This window comes from Bos javanicus, chromosome 6 (assembly GCF_032452875.1).
Source record: "Bos javanicus breed banteng chromosome 6, ARS-OSU_banteng_1.0, whole genome shotgun sequence".
Classification (NCBI taxonomy): Eukaryota; Metazoa; Chordata; class Mammalia; order Artiodactyla; family Bovidae; genus Bos; species Bos javanicus.
In genome coordinates this window covers 66,576,054-66,597,623 of record NC_083873.1, presented here as the reverse complement: position 1 = coordinate 66,597,623, position 21,570 = coordinate 66,576,054, and the positions used below count along the sequence as shown (strand labels likewise).

Sequence of the window (21,570 nt, the reverse complement as noted above, 5' to 3'; positions counted from 1 at the left end):
GTTAAGACAGATAGATAGTCTTTGATCTTTCCCTATTCCTAAAAGCTATGATTTTAAGATCTAATAGATAACAGCTAATCATTGCTATCTTTTCTATGCCAGGTTTATTGTTGAGCTCTGAGGGGATGTAGAAGTGATAAGGGGGACAAGAACCCTAGTCTCAGGAAACATACACTTTAGAGGTGAGAAGAGAGAGTATAAGCAATAACAAACAATGAATTTCACATATTTGGAAGTGCTACATAGAAACTAAGGATAATGAGACGAGAGTGAGGAGGAGATAGGACTTCAGGTTATGGGAAGGTAAAACGTATATGTGCTTTTTCTGTATTATATAATTTATTGTATATACAGATCCACATGCAAATTTAGCAACAAAAGAAAACATAGCAGGTCTTCAAAAAGGAATGTGGAAATTAATACTTAGGGTTTTGTTTTTTCCTGACAGATCAAGGATTCTACGCACATCCTAGTATATTTGATAGCCTCAAAGTGTTGTTTTTTTCCTTTAAATTTGCATTGTAGAATAAATGCTTAGCAGAGAACCTTGTGATATAAACTTATCACACCCTGAACTGAATTCTCTTGTGCAGCCACATTGATAGATGCTTAAACATGGCCATGTGTTTTCCTTCAAAATTTAACTCTGATTTTTAAAAAGCTTTGCTTTCCTGAATGCACTGTTTCTATAAGTTCCACCTATTGATTCTGATCCTGCCACCTAGAGTAACATGGCATGGATTTAATCCCCCTTCTTCCTGTCAGCTAATCATAGATACGTAGTTTAACACTGAAAGTTCTCAGCAACATAGAAAACAAATAACTGAAAGTTCTCAGCAACATAGAAAACAAATGTATGGTTACTAAAGGTGAAAGGGAAGCAGGGAGAGACAAATTAGGAATATGGGATTAATAGGTACAAACTACTGTACATAAAACAGATAGGCAACAAAGATCTACTGTATAGCATGAGGGGTTATATTCAACATCTTATCATAAGCTATAATGGAATATAATCAGAAAAAATACTGAATTACAGTGCTGTATACTTGAAACTAACACAATATTGTAAATCAACTACAGTTTTTTAAAAGGTAATAAAGTCTCTACAAGATTCTCTTCTAGTCTAAATATTCAGTTCCTTTGTCTGTTCTCTACCTTTTTGAAGTAATACATTATTTCTCTCAAACCATTTCTCAGTTTCTTTTGGACATACACACCCTCTCCATAAGCATAAAAATCTGACGTGCTCCCTCCTCATCACACATTCTGAGAAGCAGTCTAGTTCCTTTCCTTTTCCTCTCCCTACTTTGAAATCATTGAGTTTATATTCTGGGTGGTGCAAACAGCTAAGGTGATAGGAGAAACCTGGCTAACTGTAGTTTCTCTTCCCACAAATGTGAAACTATCATGATGTTAAATACACTAAAAAATTACATCCTTCCTATACCCCCACCCCAAAGTGATAGCTGACCACAGCCCTGCCTTAAGAGTTCCTGTCTTAAGTACAACCTGTGTTTTCCTTTCCACTGGTAAAGTGTTTGAAGTAAACAATAAATACGTAACTTAATATTATGCCATTTTTTTGTTTCCAAATCTAGGCAGTCCTGTTACAGCAGAAGTAAGATTTCTCTCCTGTGTACTAAACAAGGTGAGAGAATTTGTGGTATAACAATGGTATATGAACCTAACTGGATTGGCTCAGGGGGAGAAATGATCTCGTGTACATGACAGCCAAGATGCAGGCATCCAGTTGGGTTTAGCGATGAGTCACATCTGTCTGTCCTCTGTCCTGCTCCTTGGCAGACTGTGGGCGCCGCCCTGCTGCCCGGATGAACAAGAGGATTCTAGGGGGTCGGACAAGTCGCCCAGGAAGGTGGCCCTGGCAGTGTTCCCTGCAGAGTGAACCCAGTGGGCACATTTGTGGTTGTGTCCTCATTGCCAAGAAATGGGTTCTGACGGTCGCCCACTGCTTCGAGGGGTAAGCTGCACCTTTTCTTTTGCTTTGCCTGGATCTGATCTTTTGTCATTTGGGCATTCTTAATGGCATATGTCATTCCATAATTCAATGCAGAAGTCACAGTTGATCTCCTTCCCTGGCCTTTGTCTGCTTAGATTTTTCTGCCCTTGGTGTTATCATGCTCATTTATTGGCAATAGATGTGTATTAATCATGATTTATGTCCTGAAGAGGGAGGGGCAGGAGGAAGTAAAGAAGACTGACTCTTCAGCCAGCATTAGTCTCTTTTCTAGCCCTCTTAAAGACATCAAATGCATATGAAATTAAACAGTGGGGATTTACTTGGATGCTATAGTGACATTGGGAGAAGGCAATGGCACCCCACTCCAGTACTGTTGCCCGGAAAATCCCATGGATGGAGGAGCCTGGTAGGCTGCAGTCCATGGGGTAGCTAAGAGTCAGACACGACTGAGTGACTTCACTTTCACTTTCCACTTTCATGCATTGGAGAAGGCAATGGCAACCCACTCCAGTGTTCTTGCCTGGAGAATCCCATGGACGGAGAAGCCTGGTAGGCTGCAGTCCATGGGGTCACACAGAGTCGGACACGACTGAAGCAACTTAGCAGCAGCAGCAGCAGCAGCATAGTGACATTAGGAGGCTAGAGGAATTGGTGAGGAGTTTGGGAAGCAGAGTAAAAGAAAAAATATGTGTATTAGTCAGGGTTGCCCAGAGAAACAGACCAGTGAGAGAAAGAGTTTTCAGGGAATCGGCAAATGTTACTGGAGGTTTGGTGAATGTACAGTGTGAAGGGATGGCAGACATGCTGGAGGCTCGGGTAAGAGCTGAAGTAAAAGTCCAAAGGCAGTGTGCTGGCTAGCAACTCTGTCTTGCTTTGGGAGGGAATCAGTCTTTGTTCTATGAATGTCTCCAACTGATCTGGTAAGGCCCACCCACATTAGGGAGGGTGGTCTGCCAAATGTTGGGGCACCATGGTCCAGCCAGTTGGCACATAAAATTAATCATCAAAATATACCTAAGGGGAGCAGAAAAATAAGACCAAGGGGAAATCTATGCCAGATTGACAAACATCCCTGAAGAAGGTCCTTGTTGGTTTAGATTGTTGTTATATAATTTCTGAGCAAAAAAAGCCCTAACCAAGCAATAACAACAGTAGTAACAACGATGAAATCCAACCATGTTTTATGCCCATGGAGGATTCTGGTAGTTAGACATCCAGACAGGACATAGCTCGTGGTTTGTCTCTGCTTGGCAATGTCAGGGGCTTCTGCTGGAAGGTTCTAAGGTTCTGGGGCTGGAGCCATCTGAAATCCGGGAGTAGATTGTACCTGTTGGCAGGGGCCTTTGTTTCTCTCCAAGTAGGACTCACAGCTTGGTGGCTAGCATTCCCCAGAGCAAGAGTCCCAAAACAGGAAGCCAGGAGGAAGCTGTGTCACCGTTTTTGATCCAGCCACCAAAGACACACAACCCCCTTCTGCTATGGGGTTGATGAGAGCTGTCACAGCCCCACCCACATTCAAAGGGCCCAAACATGGAGCTCTTCTCTCAGAGAGGAATGGCAAAGTATTTGAGGACTTGTTTTAAAAACCACCGTCCTTCCCATTTCTTCCCTTTATTTTTAATAATTTTACTTTATTTAAAAGTATTCTTGCCTGGAGAATCCCCATGGACAGAGAAGCCTGGCAGTCCATGAGGTTGCAAAGAGTCGGACATGACTGAGTGACTAAGCACAGCATGGCAATAATAAATAATAACAAATATTTTTTAAAAAACTCACAATTCTATCACTTCATTAAATTGGTTATTGTCATTTAACCAGGCTAATTTGTAGGAAAAAAATGCAGTTTCATTTTTTTGCCTATTTGTCTATTATTATTTTTCCTCTGTGCTCAGTGCTATGCTCAGTCACTCATTCGTGCCCCACTCTTTGTGACTCTATGGCTGGACTGTAGTCCATTAGGCTGCTCTGTCCATAGGATTTTCCTGGCAAGAATACTGGAGTGGGTTGCCGTATCCTTCTCCAGAGGATCTTCCTGACCCAGGGACTGAACCCTTGTCTCCTGTGTCTCCTGCATTGCAGGCAGATTCTTAACCACTGAGCCACTGGGGATTTCCTCAGCTTTGCTATTTACTGTATGACCATGGGTCAATTTATAAACTTCTCTGGGCTACAGTTTCCTCATCTGTGAAATGAGGAAAATAACAATCCTGACCTCACAGTGTTGGTGGAGGCATCAGCTGAAATAGTCTCTGTAATGCCTTAAGAATTATGCTGGATACCAATGAAGACATCAATAAAGGTAAATATTTATTTTTAATATATTATTACTATAAACATGCATTCTGACTTTTCCCTTAGCGTTATGGCATATTTTTGCATTTTGCTAGACTATTTTTATCTCCTTCCACACACTCTGTCTTATACTTTCTCATCATCCTCAAGGTAACCCCTAGCGATTGTTCCTCCACAGATATAAACACCTGTTTTTCACAGGGTGTCGTTTATTTTTACAATTTGAAATCGCACTCTGTACTTTTGTTTGCTGATTGATTTTCTCATGTGGCAGTACATCATGGACATCCCCTTCAAGTCAATGGATGCAGCGCAAGCTCATTCTTCTTCAAAGCTAAATGACACTCCATCACAGAGACTCACAATAACTTTTTCTATTAATATTATTCCTGAGTTGATGGACATTCATGTTAGTTCCAGTTTACTCTCATTTTAACAACACTTAATACATCTTCTTATACAAAGCTACTCACCTATTAGTACCCTTGTTTCTACAGGATAGAGTCCCAGAACATATATTCATCTTCATGTGGGGGTTAAAGAAATGAACACATCTTTAATTTCTTGAAATTCTAAGCCAGTGAGGAGACAGACATCTAAACAAATAATTAGAATATAACATAAGAATTGAGTATAAAAGGGAAACGTGTATGTCTAGCTATTTGATTGCTCTTTTGGGGAAAATATAATGTAAAAAGTCAAACCAGAACCTCCTCTTGAGAACTTTTAATGTGTAAGAGCGACACCAAATGATAGGAAGAGTCTGTGTAGTATGTCAGGAAATACACTGGAATGTTATTGCTTTGGAAGGGGCCAGATGTTTCCAGATGTCTTTTCCAGTTCTGATTTATAACTCCTTGATAAGCAGAAGATTGTGCTAGCAAGTGCATTCATCAAAAGGTGATTACCTAAACAAATCCAACAGCTCTTTAAAGGAACAACACCCTTTATGCGCTAGTTCACTCAGTTCACATGCCACTTTTGTCATTCCCATATGTGGCATCCGAATTTCCTCTTTATGTCAGATCCACTGACACATCTGTGAAGTTAAGGAGGAACCTTGCAATAGAAAAGAAATACGTGTTTATAATTAAGGACATGGATATTCTATCAAAGGCCCTGATGAAATTTTATGGAACTGAATTTCACAGAACTGTCGAGTGGGGCCTGGCCTATCCATACAAAGTTAGAAATTGCCCAGTATCAAGCAAGTCTTTGCTTGAATGGGTGCTGATCTCTTTGATTCTATTTTACAGTCTCTCCAGTGGCCTCGAAAGTTTTTGAAAACCTCTAATTGTAAGCCTTACTCTCTGGAGGAATCATTGATTGCTATAATTAATGGGATTTGCTTCATATCCCGATCCCATACTTTGGCAGGGCCCAGTGTGACCCATCAGTAGGTCTTTGCAAGCCTGTCTCTTTTAATTATATTCATGGGGGGGAACAAAGGCAAGGTTGTCTTGCTCTTCCATGGAGAAGTATTTAAAAATCCCAAAGGAAAATTAAAAACTTGAGGTACTAAGTTGATTAGATGAAGTCCCAGATGCCCTAATAACAATTTAACTTCCACAGTTCTAAGGAAGAAAGACATTGAGTTTCAGGGGTAATTTAACAAGCAATTTTCCTCCCTTATTCCATCTCCAAAAGGCTAAAGGATGAACTTTTTAGGCTGGCACACAACTCATAATTTTCAGAAGTGTCTGATTCCTCTCCAGGAAACCTGCATGAAAAACTATCCTTTCACTATATGATCACAACCCTGAACCCTGCCAGGTAACCCAAATCTTGATTTCTACCATACCAATTCTTTACTCCAAGACTTGCATTTGCTTATTTGTATGTCTCCTATTATCTCAGTCCTCTGCCTCTTCCTCATCTCTCTTCTTTCTTTCCCCAGCTAACCTAGTACCCTGGTATCATTCAGTCCTCCCATTAGGACCTTCAGCTTCTTTACCCCTACATCTTTCTGCCATACACATCAGGTGGATCTCTAACTAAGAGTCAATGTGAATAGCACATTTTCAATCCTATGCTCTTTAGAACTGAGAACATTTACCCAACGATGCAGTTTAGTGTCATGTCTGACTTTCAGTACCCACTGGACTCTTAATAGTACTCAATAATGTTTTCACCTATTTCTGGACAGCTCTCTTTCTCATTCCCCATAGAACAAAACCCTTGTGCTCACCCACCTGTACTGATCTAACAGTGTTTTAATACAATCAGGAAAAGAAGTGAATGGCTGGGTCTGACTTTTTATTACTGAGCCCACATGGTGTCCTCATGGTCACTTCTTTATCTTCTAGGTACTTATAAACTATGCCAGTCATTTACAGTCTGTTCTTTCCATTCTGTCACCTTGAGAGATTTGACCCATTCCCATCAAGTACTGATGTCCACTAAAACAGGAATTCTCCATTTGGGATCCATACGTCTCCTGGGGGTGCCGTTTTCCAGCATCACCAGAGAGTGAGCAATGGTGGTGACCCCAACCTGACTCCATGCCCCCAACTTGTCTGTCCCTAAAGAGGCATTCTCTGCATTCTACCCACTCCAGTGGCAGATGTCTGGGTCTAGGATCTAGGCAAGCAGGTGGCCTAAACTTTGGGCCAATCCCTATCATTTCTGGGGCTTGCAGAAACTCATTAAAGAGTTCTCCCACTTCCAACCTTTGCAGTTATTGTTTCTTCTAGTCTTGCAGCTACCTATTCACATACTCTGCACCTGTAGCCGAACAGCTGGCCATCGCTGGAGAATATCACACACCTGACTGCTACCTAAGCTCGTGTCAAATGTATGATCATGAATCTCAAATGTGCATCTAACAGCGTGGTACCCATCAGTATATGTTCACAGTAAAGCCACTTTTCCATTCTCAATTATTTGACATCTTCTCCTCTCTCCCCAAATGTCCTTCACCCTCCACTGGTCTCATCTCACTCTTTATGAGAAAACAGACATCATTGTATCTTTGGCCTTGCTGCACCCCTAATCCCAACAAGGTGTCTATGCCAGTGGCCATGTTCCCTCCTTTCTCTTGAGTAATGGTGGAGGATGTGTCCTTGCTCCTATTTAAAGATAACCACATTTCCATTCATCTTTCCAAAGACAGTTTTTCAAATTATCACTGCTGTTTTTTTATCAGTTTCTTTCCTTTTGCTGGATCATTTGCTTCAGCAAACATGTCTCAGTGTTCCAACTTAAACCTCCTTCTCTTGACTTCACATCCTTCTTCAATTATTGCCACATTTCAGCTATTATTCACAGTAAAACCCCTCAGGGTTTCCTGCAGTCGCTGTCTCCACTCCTACACTTCCTATACTCACCTCAGGTCCTTGCGGTTGCGCTCTCATCAAGGTCACTTGAAATGGCACTTACCAAAGTTCTCAGTGACTTCCATCTTGTCAAATCCAATGGTGAATTTTCAGTTGCCAACTTACTGGAACCCTCCCCAGTATTTGAGGACTACATCCTTTTTGAAATACTTTATTCACTTTTCTTCTAAAACAACAGTGAAAATTCTTGTGTCACTGACCTATCCCGCCACCCACCTCTCTCTCTCTCTTTTTTTTGCAGCTTCTCCTTCTTTAGGATACTAACGTTTTAGTTCTCCAGCACATTTGTGTCCCCATGTTTAATATCCAGCGCCCAAGAGGGTGGTATTAGGAGTTGTGGCCCCTGAGAGGTGATTAGGCCATGAAGGTAAAACCCCATGAATGGCATAAGTGTCTTTAGAAGAGCAAGAAAGTTGGCCCTCTCTCCCTGTGCCTTGTAAAGATACATCAAGATCACCATCTATAAGCAAGGAAGAGAGTCTTCATCAGACCTTGACCCTGCTAGCGTCCTAATCTTTGTCTTCTAACCTCAACAACTATGAGATGTAACTGTTTGTTGTTTAAACCACCCAGTCTATGGTGGAACTAGAAATGTTACCTTATCTACTACTGACTCCTCCCATAGTCTTAGACCAGGCATCAACTCCACACTTCAGTGTATTAACCACTTAACAGTTTTATCACATGGAATATGAATCTTCTGGGATGTTCTCTGAAGATCATTCTCCTTGAATTAAGGTATTAGAAGTTAAGGAAAGTTCAAATAGTTCAAATAGTTTACTTTTAATATTAATTTTTTAATGATCTTTTTGAACTTTAAGGAAAGTTCAAATAGTTTACTACTAATATTAAATATTTACCCAGATAGAAATCCTCTTTTCTTGTTCTTCCCACACATTATTTTGCTAAGAACCATTTTAATTTTTCCTGTTTTTTTTTCCCCCCTATTGATTGATTTGTTGAAGTATAAGGAATTCCTTTTGCTCTTGGACATGGGGTAGCCCCCCTCACAACAAAGGTCTGTCTAGTCAAGGCTATGGTTTTCCAGTGGTCATGTATGGATGTGAGAGTTGGACTATAAAGAAAGCTGAGCACAGAAGAATTGATGCTTTTAAACTGTGGTGTTGGAAAAGACTCTTGAGAGTCCCTTGGACTGCAAGGAGATCCAACCAGTCCATCCTAAAGGAAATCAGCCCTGAATATTCATTGGAAGGACTGATGCTGAAGCTGAAACTCCAATACTTTGGCCACCTTTTGCAAATAACTGACTCATTTGAAAGGACCCTGATGCTGGGAAAGATTGAAGGCGGGAGGAGAAGGGGACAACAGAAGGTGAGATGGTTGGATGGCATCACTGACCCAACGGACATGAATTTGAGTAAACTCTGGGAGTTGGTGATGGACAGGGAGGCCTGGTATGCTGCAGTCCATGGGGTCCCAAGGAGTCAGACACAACTGAGTGACTGAATGGAACTGAACTGAAGGAATTCCCTGGTGGTCCAGTGGTTAGGACTCCATTCTTCCACCTCTAGGGGCCCAGATTCAATCACTGGTCAGGGAACTAACATCCCACAAGCCACACAGCATGGCCAAAAACAAAATTTATTGAAATAAGTTAATTTACAATGTTTTGTTTGTTTCAGATGTACAGCAAAGTGATTCAGTTATACATATACATATTCTTCATATTCTTTTCCCTTAGAGATTACTACAAAATACTGAGTATAGTTCTCTTCTTAAATAGTACGTCCTTGTTGGTTATCTATTCTACATGTTGTGTGTATATATTAATTCCAAACTCCTAATTTATTCCCCCCTTTGGTAACCATAAGTTTGTTTTCTGTGTCTGTGAGTCTATTTCTGTTTTGTTTATACATTCATTTGTATACTTTATTTTTAGATTCTACATATAAGCAGTATCATATGATATCTGTCTTTCTGTCTGATTTATTTTTTTTATTTTTATTTTTTAATTTTATTTTATTTTTAAACTTTACATAATTGTATTAGTTTTGCCAAATATCGAAATGAATCCGCCACAGGTATACATGTGTTCCCCATCCTGAACCCTCCTCCCTCCTCCCTCCCCATACCATCCCTCTGGGTCGTCCCAGTGCACTAGCCCCAAGCATCCAGTATCGTGCATCGAATCTGGACTGGCAACTCGTTTCTTACATGATATTTTACATGTTTCAATGTCATTCTCCCAAATCTTCCCACCCTCTCCCTCTCCCACAGAGTCCATAAGACTGTTCTATACATCAGTGTCTCTTTTGCTGTCTCGTACACCGGGTTATTGTTACCATCTTTCTAAATTCCATATATATGCGTTAGTATACTGTATTTATGTTTTTCCTTCTGGCTTACTTCACTCTGTATAATAAGCTCCAGTTTCATCCACCTCATTAGAACTGATTCAAATGTATTCTTTTTAATGGCTGAGTAATACTCCATTGTGTATATGTACCACTGCTTTCTTTATCCATTCATCTGCTGATGGACATCTAGGTTGCTTCTATGTCCTGGCTATTATAAACAGTGCTGCGATGAACACTGGGGTACACGTGTCTCTTTCCCTTCTGGTTTCCTCAGTGTGTATGCCCAGCAGTGGGATTGCTGGATCATAAGGCAGTTCTATTTCCAGTTTTTTAAGGAATCTCCACACTGTTCTCCATAGTGGCTGTACTAGTTTGCATTCCCACCAACAGTGTAAGAGGGTTCCCTTTTCTCCACACCCTCTCCAGCACTTATTATTTGTAGACTTTTGGATTGCAGCCATTCTGACTGGTGTGAAATGGTACCTCATAGTGGTTTTGATTTGCATTTCTCTGATAATGAGTGATGTTGAGCATCTTTTCATGTGTTTGTTAGCCATCTGTATGTCTTTTTTGGAGAAATGTCTATTTAGTTCTTTGGCCCATTTTTTGATTGGGTCATTTATTTTTCTGGAGTTGAGCTGTAGGAGTTGCTTGTATATTTTTGAGATTAGTTGTTTGTCAGTTGCTTCATTTGCTATTATTTTCTCCCATTCTGAAGGCTGTCTTTTCACCTTGCTAATAGTTTCCTTTGATGTGCAGAAGCTCTGTCTGATTTAGTATGATAATCTCTCAGTTCATCCATATTGCTGCAAATGATTTTATTTCATTCTTTTTTATGACTGAGTATTATTCATATTTCTTTATCCATTCATCTGTCACTGGACATTTAGGTTGCTTCCGTGTATTGGCTATTACAAAGAGTGTGTCAGTGAACATTGGGGTATATGTATCTTTTCAAATTATGGTTTTCTCCAGATATATTCCCAGGAGTGGGACTGCAGGATCATACGGTAGCTCTAGTTTTCATTTTTTAAGGTACCTCCATACTTAGTGGCTGTACCAATTTACATTCCCAGCAACGGTGGAAGGGGGGTTCTATGACTAGGATTTTTTGACAGTTGCTACAATTTTGTGCCACTGTTCTGTGATAAACTTTCCAGTTTCAAAGCTCTGAGATTCATATGTTGTCACATTTACTTTATTAGCTGATTCAGAATTTGGAACTCAAACTCTCCCCTCTCTGTTTAGCTGTACTTGCTTCACGAATCTCTGGACACATTGTCCTTTTATCCAAAACATTCTTTAATCTGATTCTCAGGGTCTAGGATGTGTATCTGACTATCCCCTTCTCTTGCTTGTTTTGGCCCCTGGGATGATAGAATTGTTCACTTCTTTAAGTTCATCACTGAAGGCTAGATCTCCATCGTATCTGGGGGACACACTCAGGAAAGAGAAGGTATCTTCCTGATGTCTGCCATCCTATCACTCATCAGCCAGCCTCCACCCATCGTGCATGCTTTCCCCTCTGTAGCCGACACCTGATTCCTGTGCTGATGCCTGTGAACCCTCCTCTTTGTTTCAGAGAAGCTTAGTATAAAGGTTGTGTTAGAGGTTTAAAGGCTTTCTGGTCTGTTACCATCACTTAGTATCTCTGTGACTTTAGATGAGTCCCTCATCTGCTCTGAGTCACTGCTTTCTCTACTCTGGAATGGAATAAGCATTCCTATTTACACCACATAACTGGGGAGAAGATGATTTAACTGACATGTAGAAATACTTGGAAACCACAGAGATCTCACACTAAAGAAGAATCTAGATCTGATCTCTTTTGCTTCTTGGATGCATTTAAAAACTTTCAGTCAGCACTTCAAACTATGTATGCTTTACATAAAATCCAGAACTCTGGCTTCTCTGAAACAATTTGAAGGTCAGGTCTCACTGGACATTCCAACGCAACAGCCGTGAGTGGGAGCTGAGAGGCAGGTGGCCCTGGAGATGGAAAGTCTTGTGATGTGACACTCGCTATTATTGACTTATACTCAGCCCTTTATGCATTTGCTTTGTGGTCACTCTATTATAAAGTCTATTCACTGTGTTGCAGAGAATTCTTTAAAAAAATTACCAAGGGTAGGTGCAATATTAAAAGTAAGAGGCTCCTAAGATTTGTAGAACAGCAATGATGCTATTCAAACTATTAATACTTCCAAGTCACCATCTGACTGTGCTATTTATGGAGTAAGTCTTGTAAAACAGAGTGATTTCTATCACAAATATTAATTATAAATATATTTTTATTTTCTGAAAAAGGATAAATAGTATAAGTTATTCAAAGTAAACTCAGGATTTAAAAAGGGGGAAATTCTGTGCTCTTAAGAAGAGGCAAAGATAGAAGAAAATCTCTAAACCTGGCCAGCTGAATTAAGTGAAAATGTGGTGAGTTTATGTTTAAGCTAGAGTTGAGTGTGGAAAATTGCAAACTGAAATTGGTTATTGTATCCAGAGACCTCATGCCTTCAATTCTGTATAAATTCCCCTGGACATCATAATGTATCTGAAGTATACAAGTAGTTGTGTATTCTCTCTAGAGTGATCACTGGAGAATTAGGAGTTGAAATCATATTATCTCAACATTATCTATAATGTGTATTCATCATTAATACAGGAGTATAAACATGAAGCAAATTAAATGTGAATTTCTGGTAATGAAATGCCATCTAGAGCGAGAATTAAAGAAGAAAAATGTCTCTTAACACCTTCCTCAGTCATTTTTTATTGTTATTGTGAATTTTTTCACCTGGCTTCAGTCTGCCTGCTTCCTCACTCTCAGAGCATGAGGATCTTTGTACAAACTTCTTTAAGTATTGGCCAGTTTTTCCTGCTGTTGCTTTGAAGTCTGACAGCACTGAGAAAAAAAATCCCCCTGATGCTGAAGATTTTCAGCTGCTCGACTTGGTTTTTCATCTTTGTAGCCCAATTTAACTCTTTACTAAAAGGACCACATGAACATAGCTTGTTCCTGTGTTTCTCCACTGGGTACTTTTTACTGAAACTAGATTCGTGGGGCCTTCATGTAGCCCTGTGTCCTCTTTCCTCTTTTGCTTCTACCCAGATGGGAGTGACTCATTCTTTCTACACACACTTAATATACTATTATAGCATTTCTACACATCTCCCTCAATTCAGACTTAAATTGAAGAAAGTAGGGAAAACCACTAGACCATTCAGGTATGACCTAAATCAAATCCCTTATGATTATACAGTGGAAGTGAGAAATAGATTTAAGGGCCTAAATCTGATAGACAGTGTGCCTGATGAACTATGGAATGAGGTTTGTGACATTGTACAGGAGACAGGGATCAAGACCATCCCCATGGAAAAGAAATGCAAAAAAGCAAAATGGCTGTCTGGGGAGGCCTTACAAATAGCTGTGAAAAGAAGAGAAGCGAAAAGCAAAGGACAAAAGGAAAGATATAAACATCTGAATGCAGAGTTCCAAAGAATAGCAAGAAGAGATAAGAAAGCCTTCTTCAGTGATCAATGCAAAGAAACAGAGGAAAACAACAGAATGGGAAAGACTAGAGATCTCTTCAAGAAAATCAGAGATACCAAAGGAACATTTCATGCAAAGATGGGCTCGATAAAGGACAGAAATGGTATGGACCTAACAGAAGCAGATTAAGAAGAGATGGCAAGAATACACAGAAGAACTGTACAAAAAAGATCTTCACGACCCAGATAATAATGATGGTGTGATCACTGACCTAGAGCCAGACATCCTGCAATGTGAAGTCAAGTGGGCCTTAGGAAGCATCACTATGAACAAAGCTAGTGGAGGTGATGGAATTCCAGTTGAGCTATTCCAAATCCTGAAAGACGATGTTGTGAAAGTGCTGCACTCAGTATGCCAGCAAATTTGGAAAACTCAGCAGTGGCCACAGGACTGGAAAAGGTCAGTTTCATTCCAATCCCAAAGAAAGGCAACGCCAAAGAATGCTCAAACTACTGCACAATTGCACTCATCTCACATGCTAGTAAAGTAATGCTCAAAATTCTCCAAGCCAGGCTTTGGCAATATGTGAACCATGAACTTCCTGATGTTCAAGCTGGTTTTAGAAAAGGCAGAGGAACCAGAGATCAAATTGCCAACATCCGCTGGATCATGGAAAAAGCAAGAGAGTTCCAGAAAAACATCTATTTCTGCTTTATTGACTATGCCAAAGCCTTTGACTGTGTGGATCACAATCAACTGTGGAAAATTCTGAAAGAGATGGGAATACCAGACCACCTGATCTGCCTCTTGGGAAATCTGTATACAGGTCAGGAAGCAACAGTTAGAACTGGACATGGAACAACAGACTGGTTCCAAACAGGAAAAGGAGTACGTCAAGGCTATATATTGTCACGCTGTTTATTTAACTTCTATGCAGAGTACATCATGAGAAACGCTGGACTGGAAGAAACACAAGCTGGACTCAAGATTGCTGGGAGAAATATCAATAACCTCAGATATGCAGATGACACCACCCTTATGGCAGAAAGTGAAGAGGAACTCAAAAGCCTCTTGATGAAAGTGAAAGTGGAGAGTGAAAAAGTTGGCTTAAAGCTCAACATTCAGAAAATGAAGATCATGGCATCTGGTCCCATCACTTCATGGGAAATAGATGGAGAAACAATGGAAACAGTATCAGAATTTTTTTTCTGGGCTCCAAAATCACTGCAGATGGTGACTGCAGCCATGAAATTAAAACACGCTTACTCCTTGGAAGGAAAGTTATGACCAACCTAGATGGCATATTCAAAAGCAGAGACATTCCTTTGCCAACAAAGGTTCGTCTAGTCAAGGCTATGGTTTTTCCTGTGGTCATGTATGGATGTGAGAGTTGGACTGTGAAGAGAGCTGAGCGCCGAAGAATTGATGCTTTTGAACTGTGGTGTTGGAGAAGACTCTTGAGAGTCCCTTGGACTGCAAGGAGATCCAACCAGTCCATTCTGAAGGGAGATCAGCCCTGGGATTTCTTTGGAAGGAATGATGCTAAAGCTGAAACTCCAGTACTTTGGCCACCTCATGTGAAGAGTTGACTCATTGGAAAAGACTCTGATGCTGGGAGGGACTGGGGGCAAGAGGAGAAGGGGACGACAGAGGATGAGATGGCTGGATGGCATCACTGACTTGATGGACGTGCGTCTCAGTGAACTCTGGGAGTTGGTGATGGACAGGGAGGCCTGGCATGCTGCAATTCATGGGGTCGCAAAGAGTCGGACATGACTGAGCGACTGATCTGATCTGACACATCTCCCTCACTTCATGTACCCTTTTTGAACAACAGGTTATTGTTTCCCCTGGTTTTTTCCAGACTTGGAAAAAAGATTTAAAGAGACTTTATTTTTCCTCTTATAACAAAAAAGAAAACAGAACAATTTCCTTACTGAATATTGAAGTATGTGAATTTCCTGTTTTGTTTTTTGTTTTTTTTTTTGCTTTTGGTGGGTATTAATGCCATAATGACAATAGCTTGTGTCACAAGAGGCTACTGAATATAATAACATTTAGCAGTTTTATTGACACATGTTTTACAGTTAGAATTACATTAACCTGTATATAGCAATCAAGTCTGTAAAGTTTACTCAATTTCATTTTGTTACAAATAGTTTGCAGTGTTCAACTGTTTGTCATACTACCTGTGATTTAAGCAGATAGATGAATATTTTTTGTAACCAAAATTTAGTAGCTTTGAATTGAGGTAAGAAGCTATCAAACAGGTAGACATTTGAGATCAATAATTGTTCTATTTCAGATGCCTTAAATAATAGAATCTCGAGTGAGTGTTGAATTTCTCAGATGGTCATATGCTTACTCCTCTAAACTAAAAAATGGAACAGGGAGATGGATCGAGGGAAGGAAGGAAGAAAAAGGAAGAAAGAATGACATGTTATGCAACGGATGGTTTTATTTAATGAAAAACAATTTTGTAATATTTTCCTGTAATATTCATGCCATAGCACTTTTTGCATTTTATTATAATTGTTTCTTTTACTGTTTATCTTCACTCAATCCTAAAGTTTGTATAGGCAGGGATCATGTCTTTCTTGCTCATTACTGAAATCCCCAGCACAATATCTATATATCTATAAAGCTATATTTGTCTCTATATGGGTATTATATATATTCAAATAATATCAATTTTATTGAGGTATAATTGATGTACAATATAAGTTTCAGGTGTACAACATAGCAATTCATAATTTTTAAAGGCTATATTCTATTTAGTTATTTTCAAGTATTGACTATACAAGGACCTACTGTATAGCACATGAAACTGTATTCAATATCTTTCAATGACCTATAGTGGAAAAGAATCTGAAAAGAATTATGAACAGGAAACAAATTTTATTTTTTAAAAGGTCACTCTGTGTGAGGAGACTGGGTTATAGGGGTTAAGAGTAAAAGAAGGGCCACTATTTGGGAGAGGTGAGTAGCTTAGATTAGGATTGTAGTGGTGGCAGAAGGGGAAACAAGATTCAGGATATATTTGAAAGTGGAGCAGTGAGGACTTGCTGATGCATTCAGTGTTGGGTGTAAGAGAGATGATCCAATATTGCATAATGGGTAGCTGTAAATAGCAAATAACTGTAGAATGAATTGTATAGCTCAAAGGAGAGGATGGAGCTGGAGATACACATTTGAAAGTTACAAATGCCATTCAGGTGGCATTTAAAGCCATGTGACTAGATAAGCTCTTCAAAGGGGCGAGTGAAGAATGAGAAGACTTAAAGGCAGAGCTCTGGGTCACTTCAATGAAGACACTGAGAGCAGAGGAGGAGGATGCAACAGAGAGGAAGAGGTCCCAGAGACAGGAGGAAATTCTGGAGCATGGGGAGTCCTTGAAGTCAAGTGGGAAAGTGTTTTAAAGTGGAATTAGACTATTGCTGTCAAGTGTTCAAAAACAGTGACGTCTGAGACTACCCATTATAAGTTGTGGGTGACCTTTTAAGTTGCTAGCTTGAAATTTTCAGAAGCCTTTCTTGAAAACTTGACATTTCTCTGAAGCACTGCCTCCTTGGAGGGATCACTTAACCTCTGATTTTCATTCTATTTTTTTTCTCTTGTCTCTTCTTCATGACTTTTCATCATCTTCCCCACTCAATGAAGCAAGTAACTACTCTGTCTCCCTTTCAAAGTGAACAAGTGTTATTTTCCAGAGCAGCCCCATTTAGGAAGCCCAAGTTTTGGTTTCCAGAACAATACGATATTTACCAATTGCTCAAGGGTTATATAAATGCTTTTTATATGAATACATGGGATATGGGAGTGGAAAGAGCAATTATTTTAAAAAAATATTTAAAAATCATATATAAATATTAAAAGATAAGTCTGAGTTTAAGGTGCCAATAGCTCTTGAATCATCATTTTAGGAGAGAGAATGCTGCCGTTTGGAAAGTGGTGTTTGGCATCAATAACCTAGACCACCCATCAACGTTCATGCAGATGCGCCTTGTGAAAACCATCATCCTGCATCCTCGCTACAGTCGAGCGGTGGTGGACTACGACATCAGCATAGTGGAGCTAAGCCAAGATATCAATGAAACAAGCTACGTCCGACCCGTCTGCTTACCCAGCCCGGATCAGTCCTTAGAACCTGATACTTATTGCTATATCACAGGCTGGGGACATATGGGCAACAAAAGTAAGTCAAGATTCTTGGGAGCATTCACCTTTCAGCTTTTAACTGGAAAACACTAGGGTACTTCCTAACCTTTGGTAATCATTTCCCATTTTCACTTATAACAGAGAGTCTCAAATAGCATATGTGTCACTCCCCCTTCCATGCAAATTGCAGAAGTCAATACTTCATCATGCCCTTAAACCTGCAAACCCAAAGGAAACTTCAGAAGTCCCTCTCTATACCTCATTTCTCCAGGGAGCCCCTACAGATGGTTGGAGCTGACATGCAAGATCAGTCATCCCTGCCTTGATAGGGATTGTATTGAATCTAGATTGCTTTAGGTAGGATAGTCATTTTGACAATATTGATTCTTCCAATCCATCTGTTTGTGTTATCTTTGATTTCATTCATTAGTGTCTTATAGTTTTCTGAGTACATGTCTTTTGTCTCCTTAGGTAGGTTTATTCCTAGGTATTTTATTCTTTTTGATGAGATGGTAAATGTGATTGTTTCCCTGATTTCTGTTTCTGATCTTTTGTTGTTTGTGTATAGGAAGGCAAGAGATTTTTGTGTATTAATTTTATATCCTGCACCTTCACCAAATTCATTGATAAGCTCTAGTAGTTTTCTGGTAGGATCTTTAGGATTTTCTATGTATAATATCAGGGCTTCCCTGGTAGCTCAGAGGTTAAAGTGTCTGCCTGAAATGCAGGAGACCAAGGTTCGATCCCTGGGTTGGGAAGATCCCCTGGAGAAAGAAATGGCAACCCACTCCAGTACTCTTGCCTGGAAAATCCCATGGACAGAGGAGTCTGGTAGGCTACAGTCCACGGGGTCGCAAAGAGTCGGACACAACTGAGTGACTTTGCAAACAGTGAGAGTTTTTTCTTCTGTTCCAATGAGGATTCCTTTTGTCTTCTCTGATAGCCGTGGCTAGGACTTTAAAAACTATGGTGATTATTCATAGTGGCGAAAGTAGACATTTTTGTCTTGTTTCTGATCTTAGAGGAAATACTCTTTTTTTCACCATTGAGAACATACAGAAATTTAGAACTTTGTACTGCTGTCTCTCAGCTGCCTGTAAAGGACTCTTACTTTGCTTGACCTGTTAAAAGTTTAGAGTAAGAATTTAATCGATATTTTCTTTAATAGTAAGCACTGGCCATGCCAACTATGTCAGGGTAGTACTGTAGCTCTCAGGGATGATGATACATGTCGGTGTCCTGTTACCCACCTTTTGTTGTTTAGTCACCAAGTCATGTTTGACTCTTTGTAACTCTATAGACTGTAGCCTGCCGGGGCCCCCGTCCATGGGATTTCCCAGGCAAGAACTTTCAGACAAGCTGGAAATCACACATTCTCTCTGCTGACACTAAGGGACACTTTTCCCTTTGGACATCTTTCTGACACATCTTCTAGGATTAAAGGTCCTGATCTAATGATGGCTACTATAGCACATGGTGAGATAACATTGTTTAAACCAAGGATGGGGCAACCATTCCCCTGTTACTCTGAACAGATGATCTGAACTTTAGCAGAATGGACTCACATGCTTAGCTGTCACACAGCGGACAGCCTCCATCTGGGGCAGAGCTCTGGCTTGATTATTTTAATTGTAATACCAATTGTTTATGTTGCCACATGTAATAAGAGAGGGAGGCAGTTCCCTGGTGGGGCTAGTGGTTAAGATTCAGTGCTTACACTGCAGAGGCCTGGGTTCCATATTGGGCAGGGGACCCATCCTGCATGCTGTGTAGTGCAACCAAAACACAAAAAATAAATTAGAAAACCCATTTGTAAAAAATGAAAGGGAAACCATGAGCCAGGTTACTTAACCAGTCTGTGCCTCCATTTTCTCATTAACAAAATGGAGGCATTTGACTAATGGAATGACCATCAGCACTTCTAATTGGAAAAGTTTGAGTCTAAATGAGCTTTGTCTTTGAAATAACATTCTAAGAATATGGTTTTCTTGATATAAAAATGTAATGATTTCCTGTATGACTAGCCTAATTTTTGAGTCATTTTACCCTCATGTTTTATTTCTCTTAAAAAAAAAAAAAAATCCAGTGCCTTTTAAGCTGCAAGAGGGAGAAGTACGTGTTATTTCTCTGGAACAATGTCAGTCCTACTTTGACATGAAGACCATCACCAACCGGATGATCTGTGCTGGCTATGAGTCTGGCACGGTTGACTCATGCATGGTAAGTTGCTCAGTGCTTACCAAAGAGATTCAATTCTGCAATAGGTCCAGTGGGTCCATATAGGCTCATTATTATTCATGTGTGGCTCTTTGGGAAAGTTTTTTGAAAATAATTTGTTATGTTTCCAGTATCTCTTCTAAATACTTTTTAATAACTCACTGAATTCTCACAATCATCACTTGTGGGAAACAAGGGACCATAGAGGTTAAGTAATTTACCCCATATCACCCAGGACTAAGGTGGTAGAATGAAGTTATGAATGTGCTTGGCCACTAACTATCCTAGAAGCAAGGATTAATGTGAACACATTTCTCTGTATTGCCAATATGACCTGGAGGTTCACTAAGAACTAGGGCCTCAGGACAGCTCTCTACAGCACTTTTCAGACAGGGATGCTCCACAGTGCACTGCAAATGTTCAAGTTTGTCTTAGTCTAATTTTACGCAGCTTTTTTGTTGTTGTTAATTCTATTTTTCTCTTACTTCAAGTTGAATGAAAGTCTTTTAAAAACCAAAGCAAAACAGAGTTTGTTATTTTGCCAGGAAGGCCTAACCTCAACTGTATAATGAAATGGTAACTGCTCAAGCGAGGGGATGGAAGGCTGATTCTTGAAAGAGAAATTAAGGCCCAACATAGACATGGGTGTGGTCATGCTCATATAATAATGTCTAATAAGAACTGGGTCCTGTCAACTTCTTTAGTGGTGGCAGTTCCACACTGTGGGCATCTTAGACACATACCAGACGCTCTCTAACAAAACCCCAGATAAAAGAAGAGAGACAAAAGGCTACTTTTTTACCAAGTCTATTCATCAGAACCTCTCATTATCTTCCTCAACTGCCTCAACAGGACACATCGCAGGCCATGGTCCTCTGTTAAGGTCTAGAAACCAAGGGACTCAATATTGAAACCAAACTTTGGCCTGAAGTCTAATATTATGAAAAGGAAAAGAGGACCAAATTGTGCCTTTATCTCTGTATCCTTCTTTCATTTCGAATTGCTGCTGCTTCACTTGTTTTCCAGCTAACATGTCTACCTATCTCACTAAGCTTAGCTCAAAATCTACTCTTAAGGGGATCCTATGTTCCCCTCCAGCTGGAAGCAATCGCTCATTCTTTTGAAGACTCCTTTATTTATAGCCCTTAGATTTTGCTTTCATGTAAAGTTTTTCTCATTATCCAAGTGGACTTTTGGCCCTTTTATGGTAAAAATAGCTCCTTACTTGTTTAGACATTAGCACAGAATCCTCCAAAAAATAGGTTCTAAATAATTATGTGGCTAAGTTTCTGATCTGGAAACGTAGGGATGCTGTAAACATATCCCATTTTAATAACTAGCATAAATAAGTGGTGGTAGTGGTGGTTCAGTCACTAAGTTGTGTAGCACAGCATAAATCAGGATCTTAATTCTTTTATATAAGAGGAGATGAAAAGACTGGAATATGTCTAATCAAAATATTTCCAGTAAATTTTGCTTAAAAATCAATCAGGCTTTCAGACAGAACAATTTAGTCAGCCCCTTGAAAGGCCTATGCTTATTGGCTGGGCTTGTGTGCTCAGTTGTGTCTGACTCTTTGTGACTGCATGGACTGTAGCCCACCAGGTTCCTCTGTCCATGGATGTTTCCAGGCAAGACTATGGAGTGGGCTGCCATTTCCTCCTCCAGGGGCTGTTCCTGACCTAGGGTTTGAACCCATGTCTCCTGCCTTGGCAGGCAGACTCTTCACCACTGAGCCACCAGGGCTTCTCATTAGTTAGGTTTATGGCATTGGTAAGT

At 40.0% G+C, this 21,570-nt stretch overlaps 1 protein-coding gene and 1 non-coding gene across 4 annotated transcripts in view; both read left to right on the top strand.

Annotated features, from left to right (window-relative positions):
- Positions 1 to 21,570, top strand: part of CORIN (corin, serine peptidase) — a 300,354-nt gene that overhangs the window by 268,089 nt on the left and 10,695 nt on the right. For all 3 annotated transcript variants that reach the window (XM_061420084.1, XM_061420083.1, XM_061420082.1), the window contains 4 exons: positions 1,602 to 1,651; positions 1,807 to 1,981; positions 17,340 to 17,611; positions 19,661 to 19,794. In XM_061420084.1, the coding sequence (XP_061276068.1) occupies positions 1,602 to 1,651; positions 1,807 to 1,981; positions 17,340 to 17,611; positions 19,661 to 19,794 (631 nt within the window). The remainder of the gene's footprint in view (positions 1 to 1,601; positions 1,652 to 1,806; positions 1,982 to 17,339; positions 17,612 to 19,660; positions 19,795 to 21,570) is intronic.
- TRNAF-GAA (transfer RNA phenylalanine (anticodon GAA)) lies at positions 18,261 to 18,332 on the top strand. Its single transcript has one exon. It is a non-coding gene; the product is annotated as a tRNA-Phe (tRNA).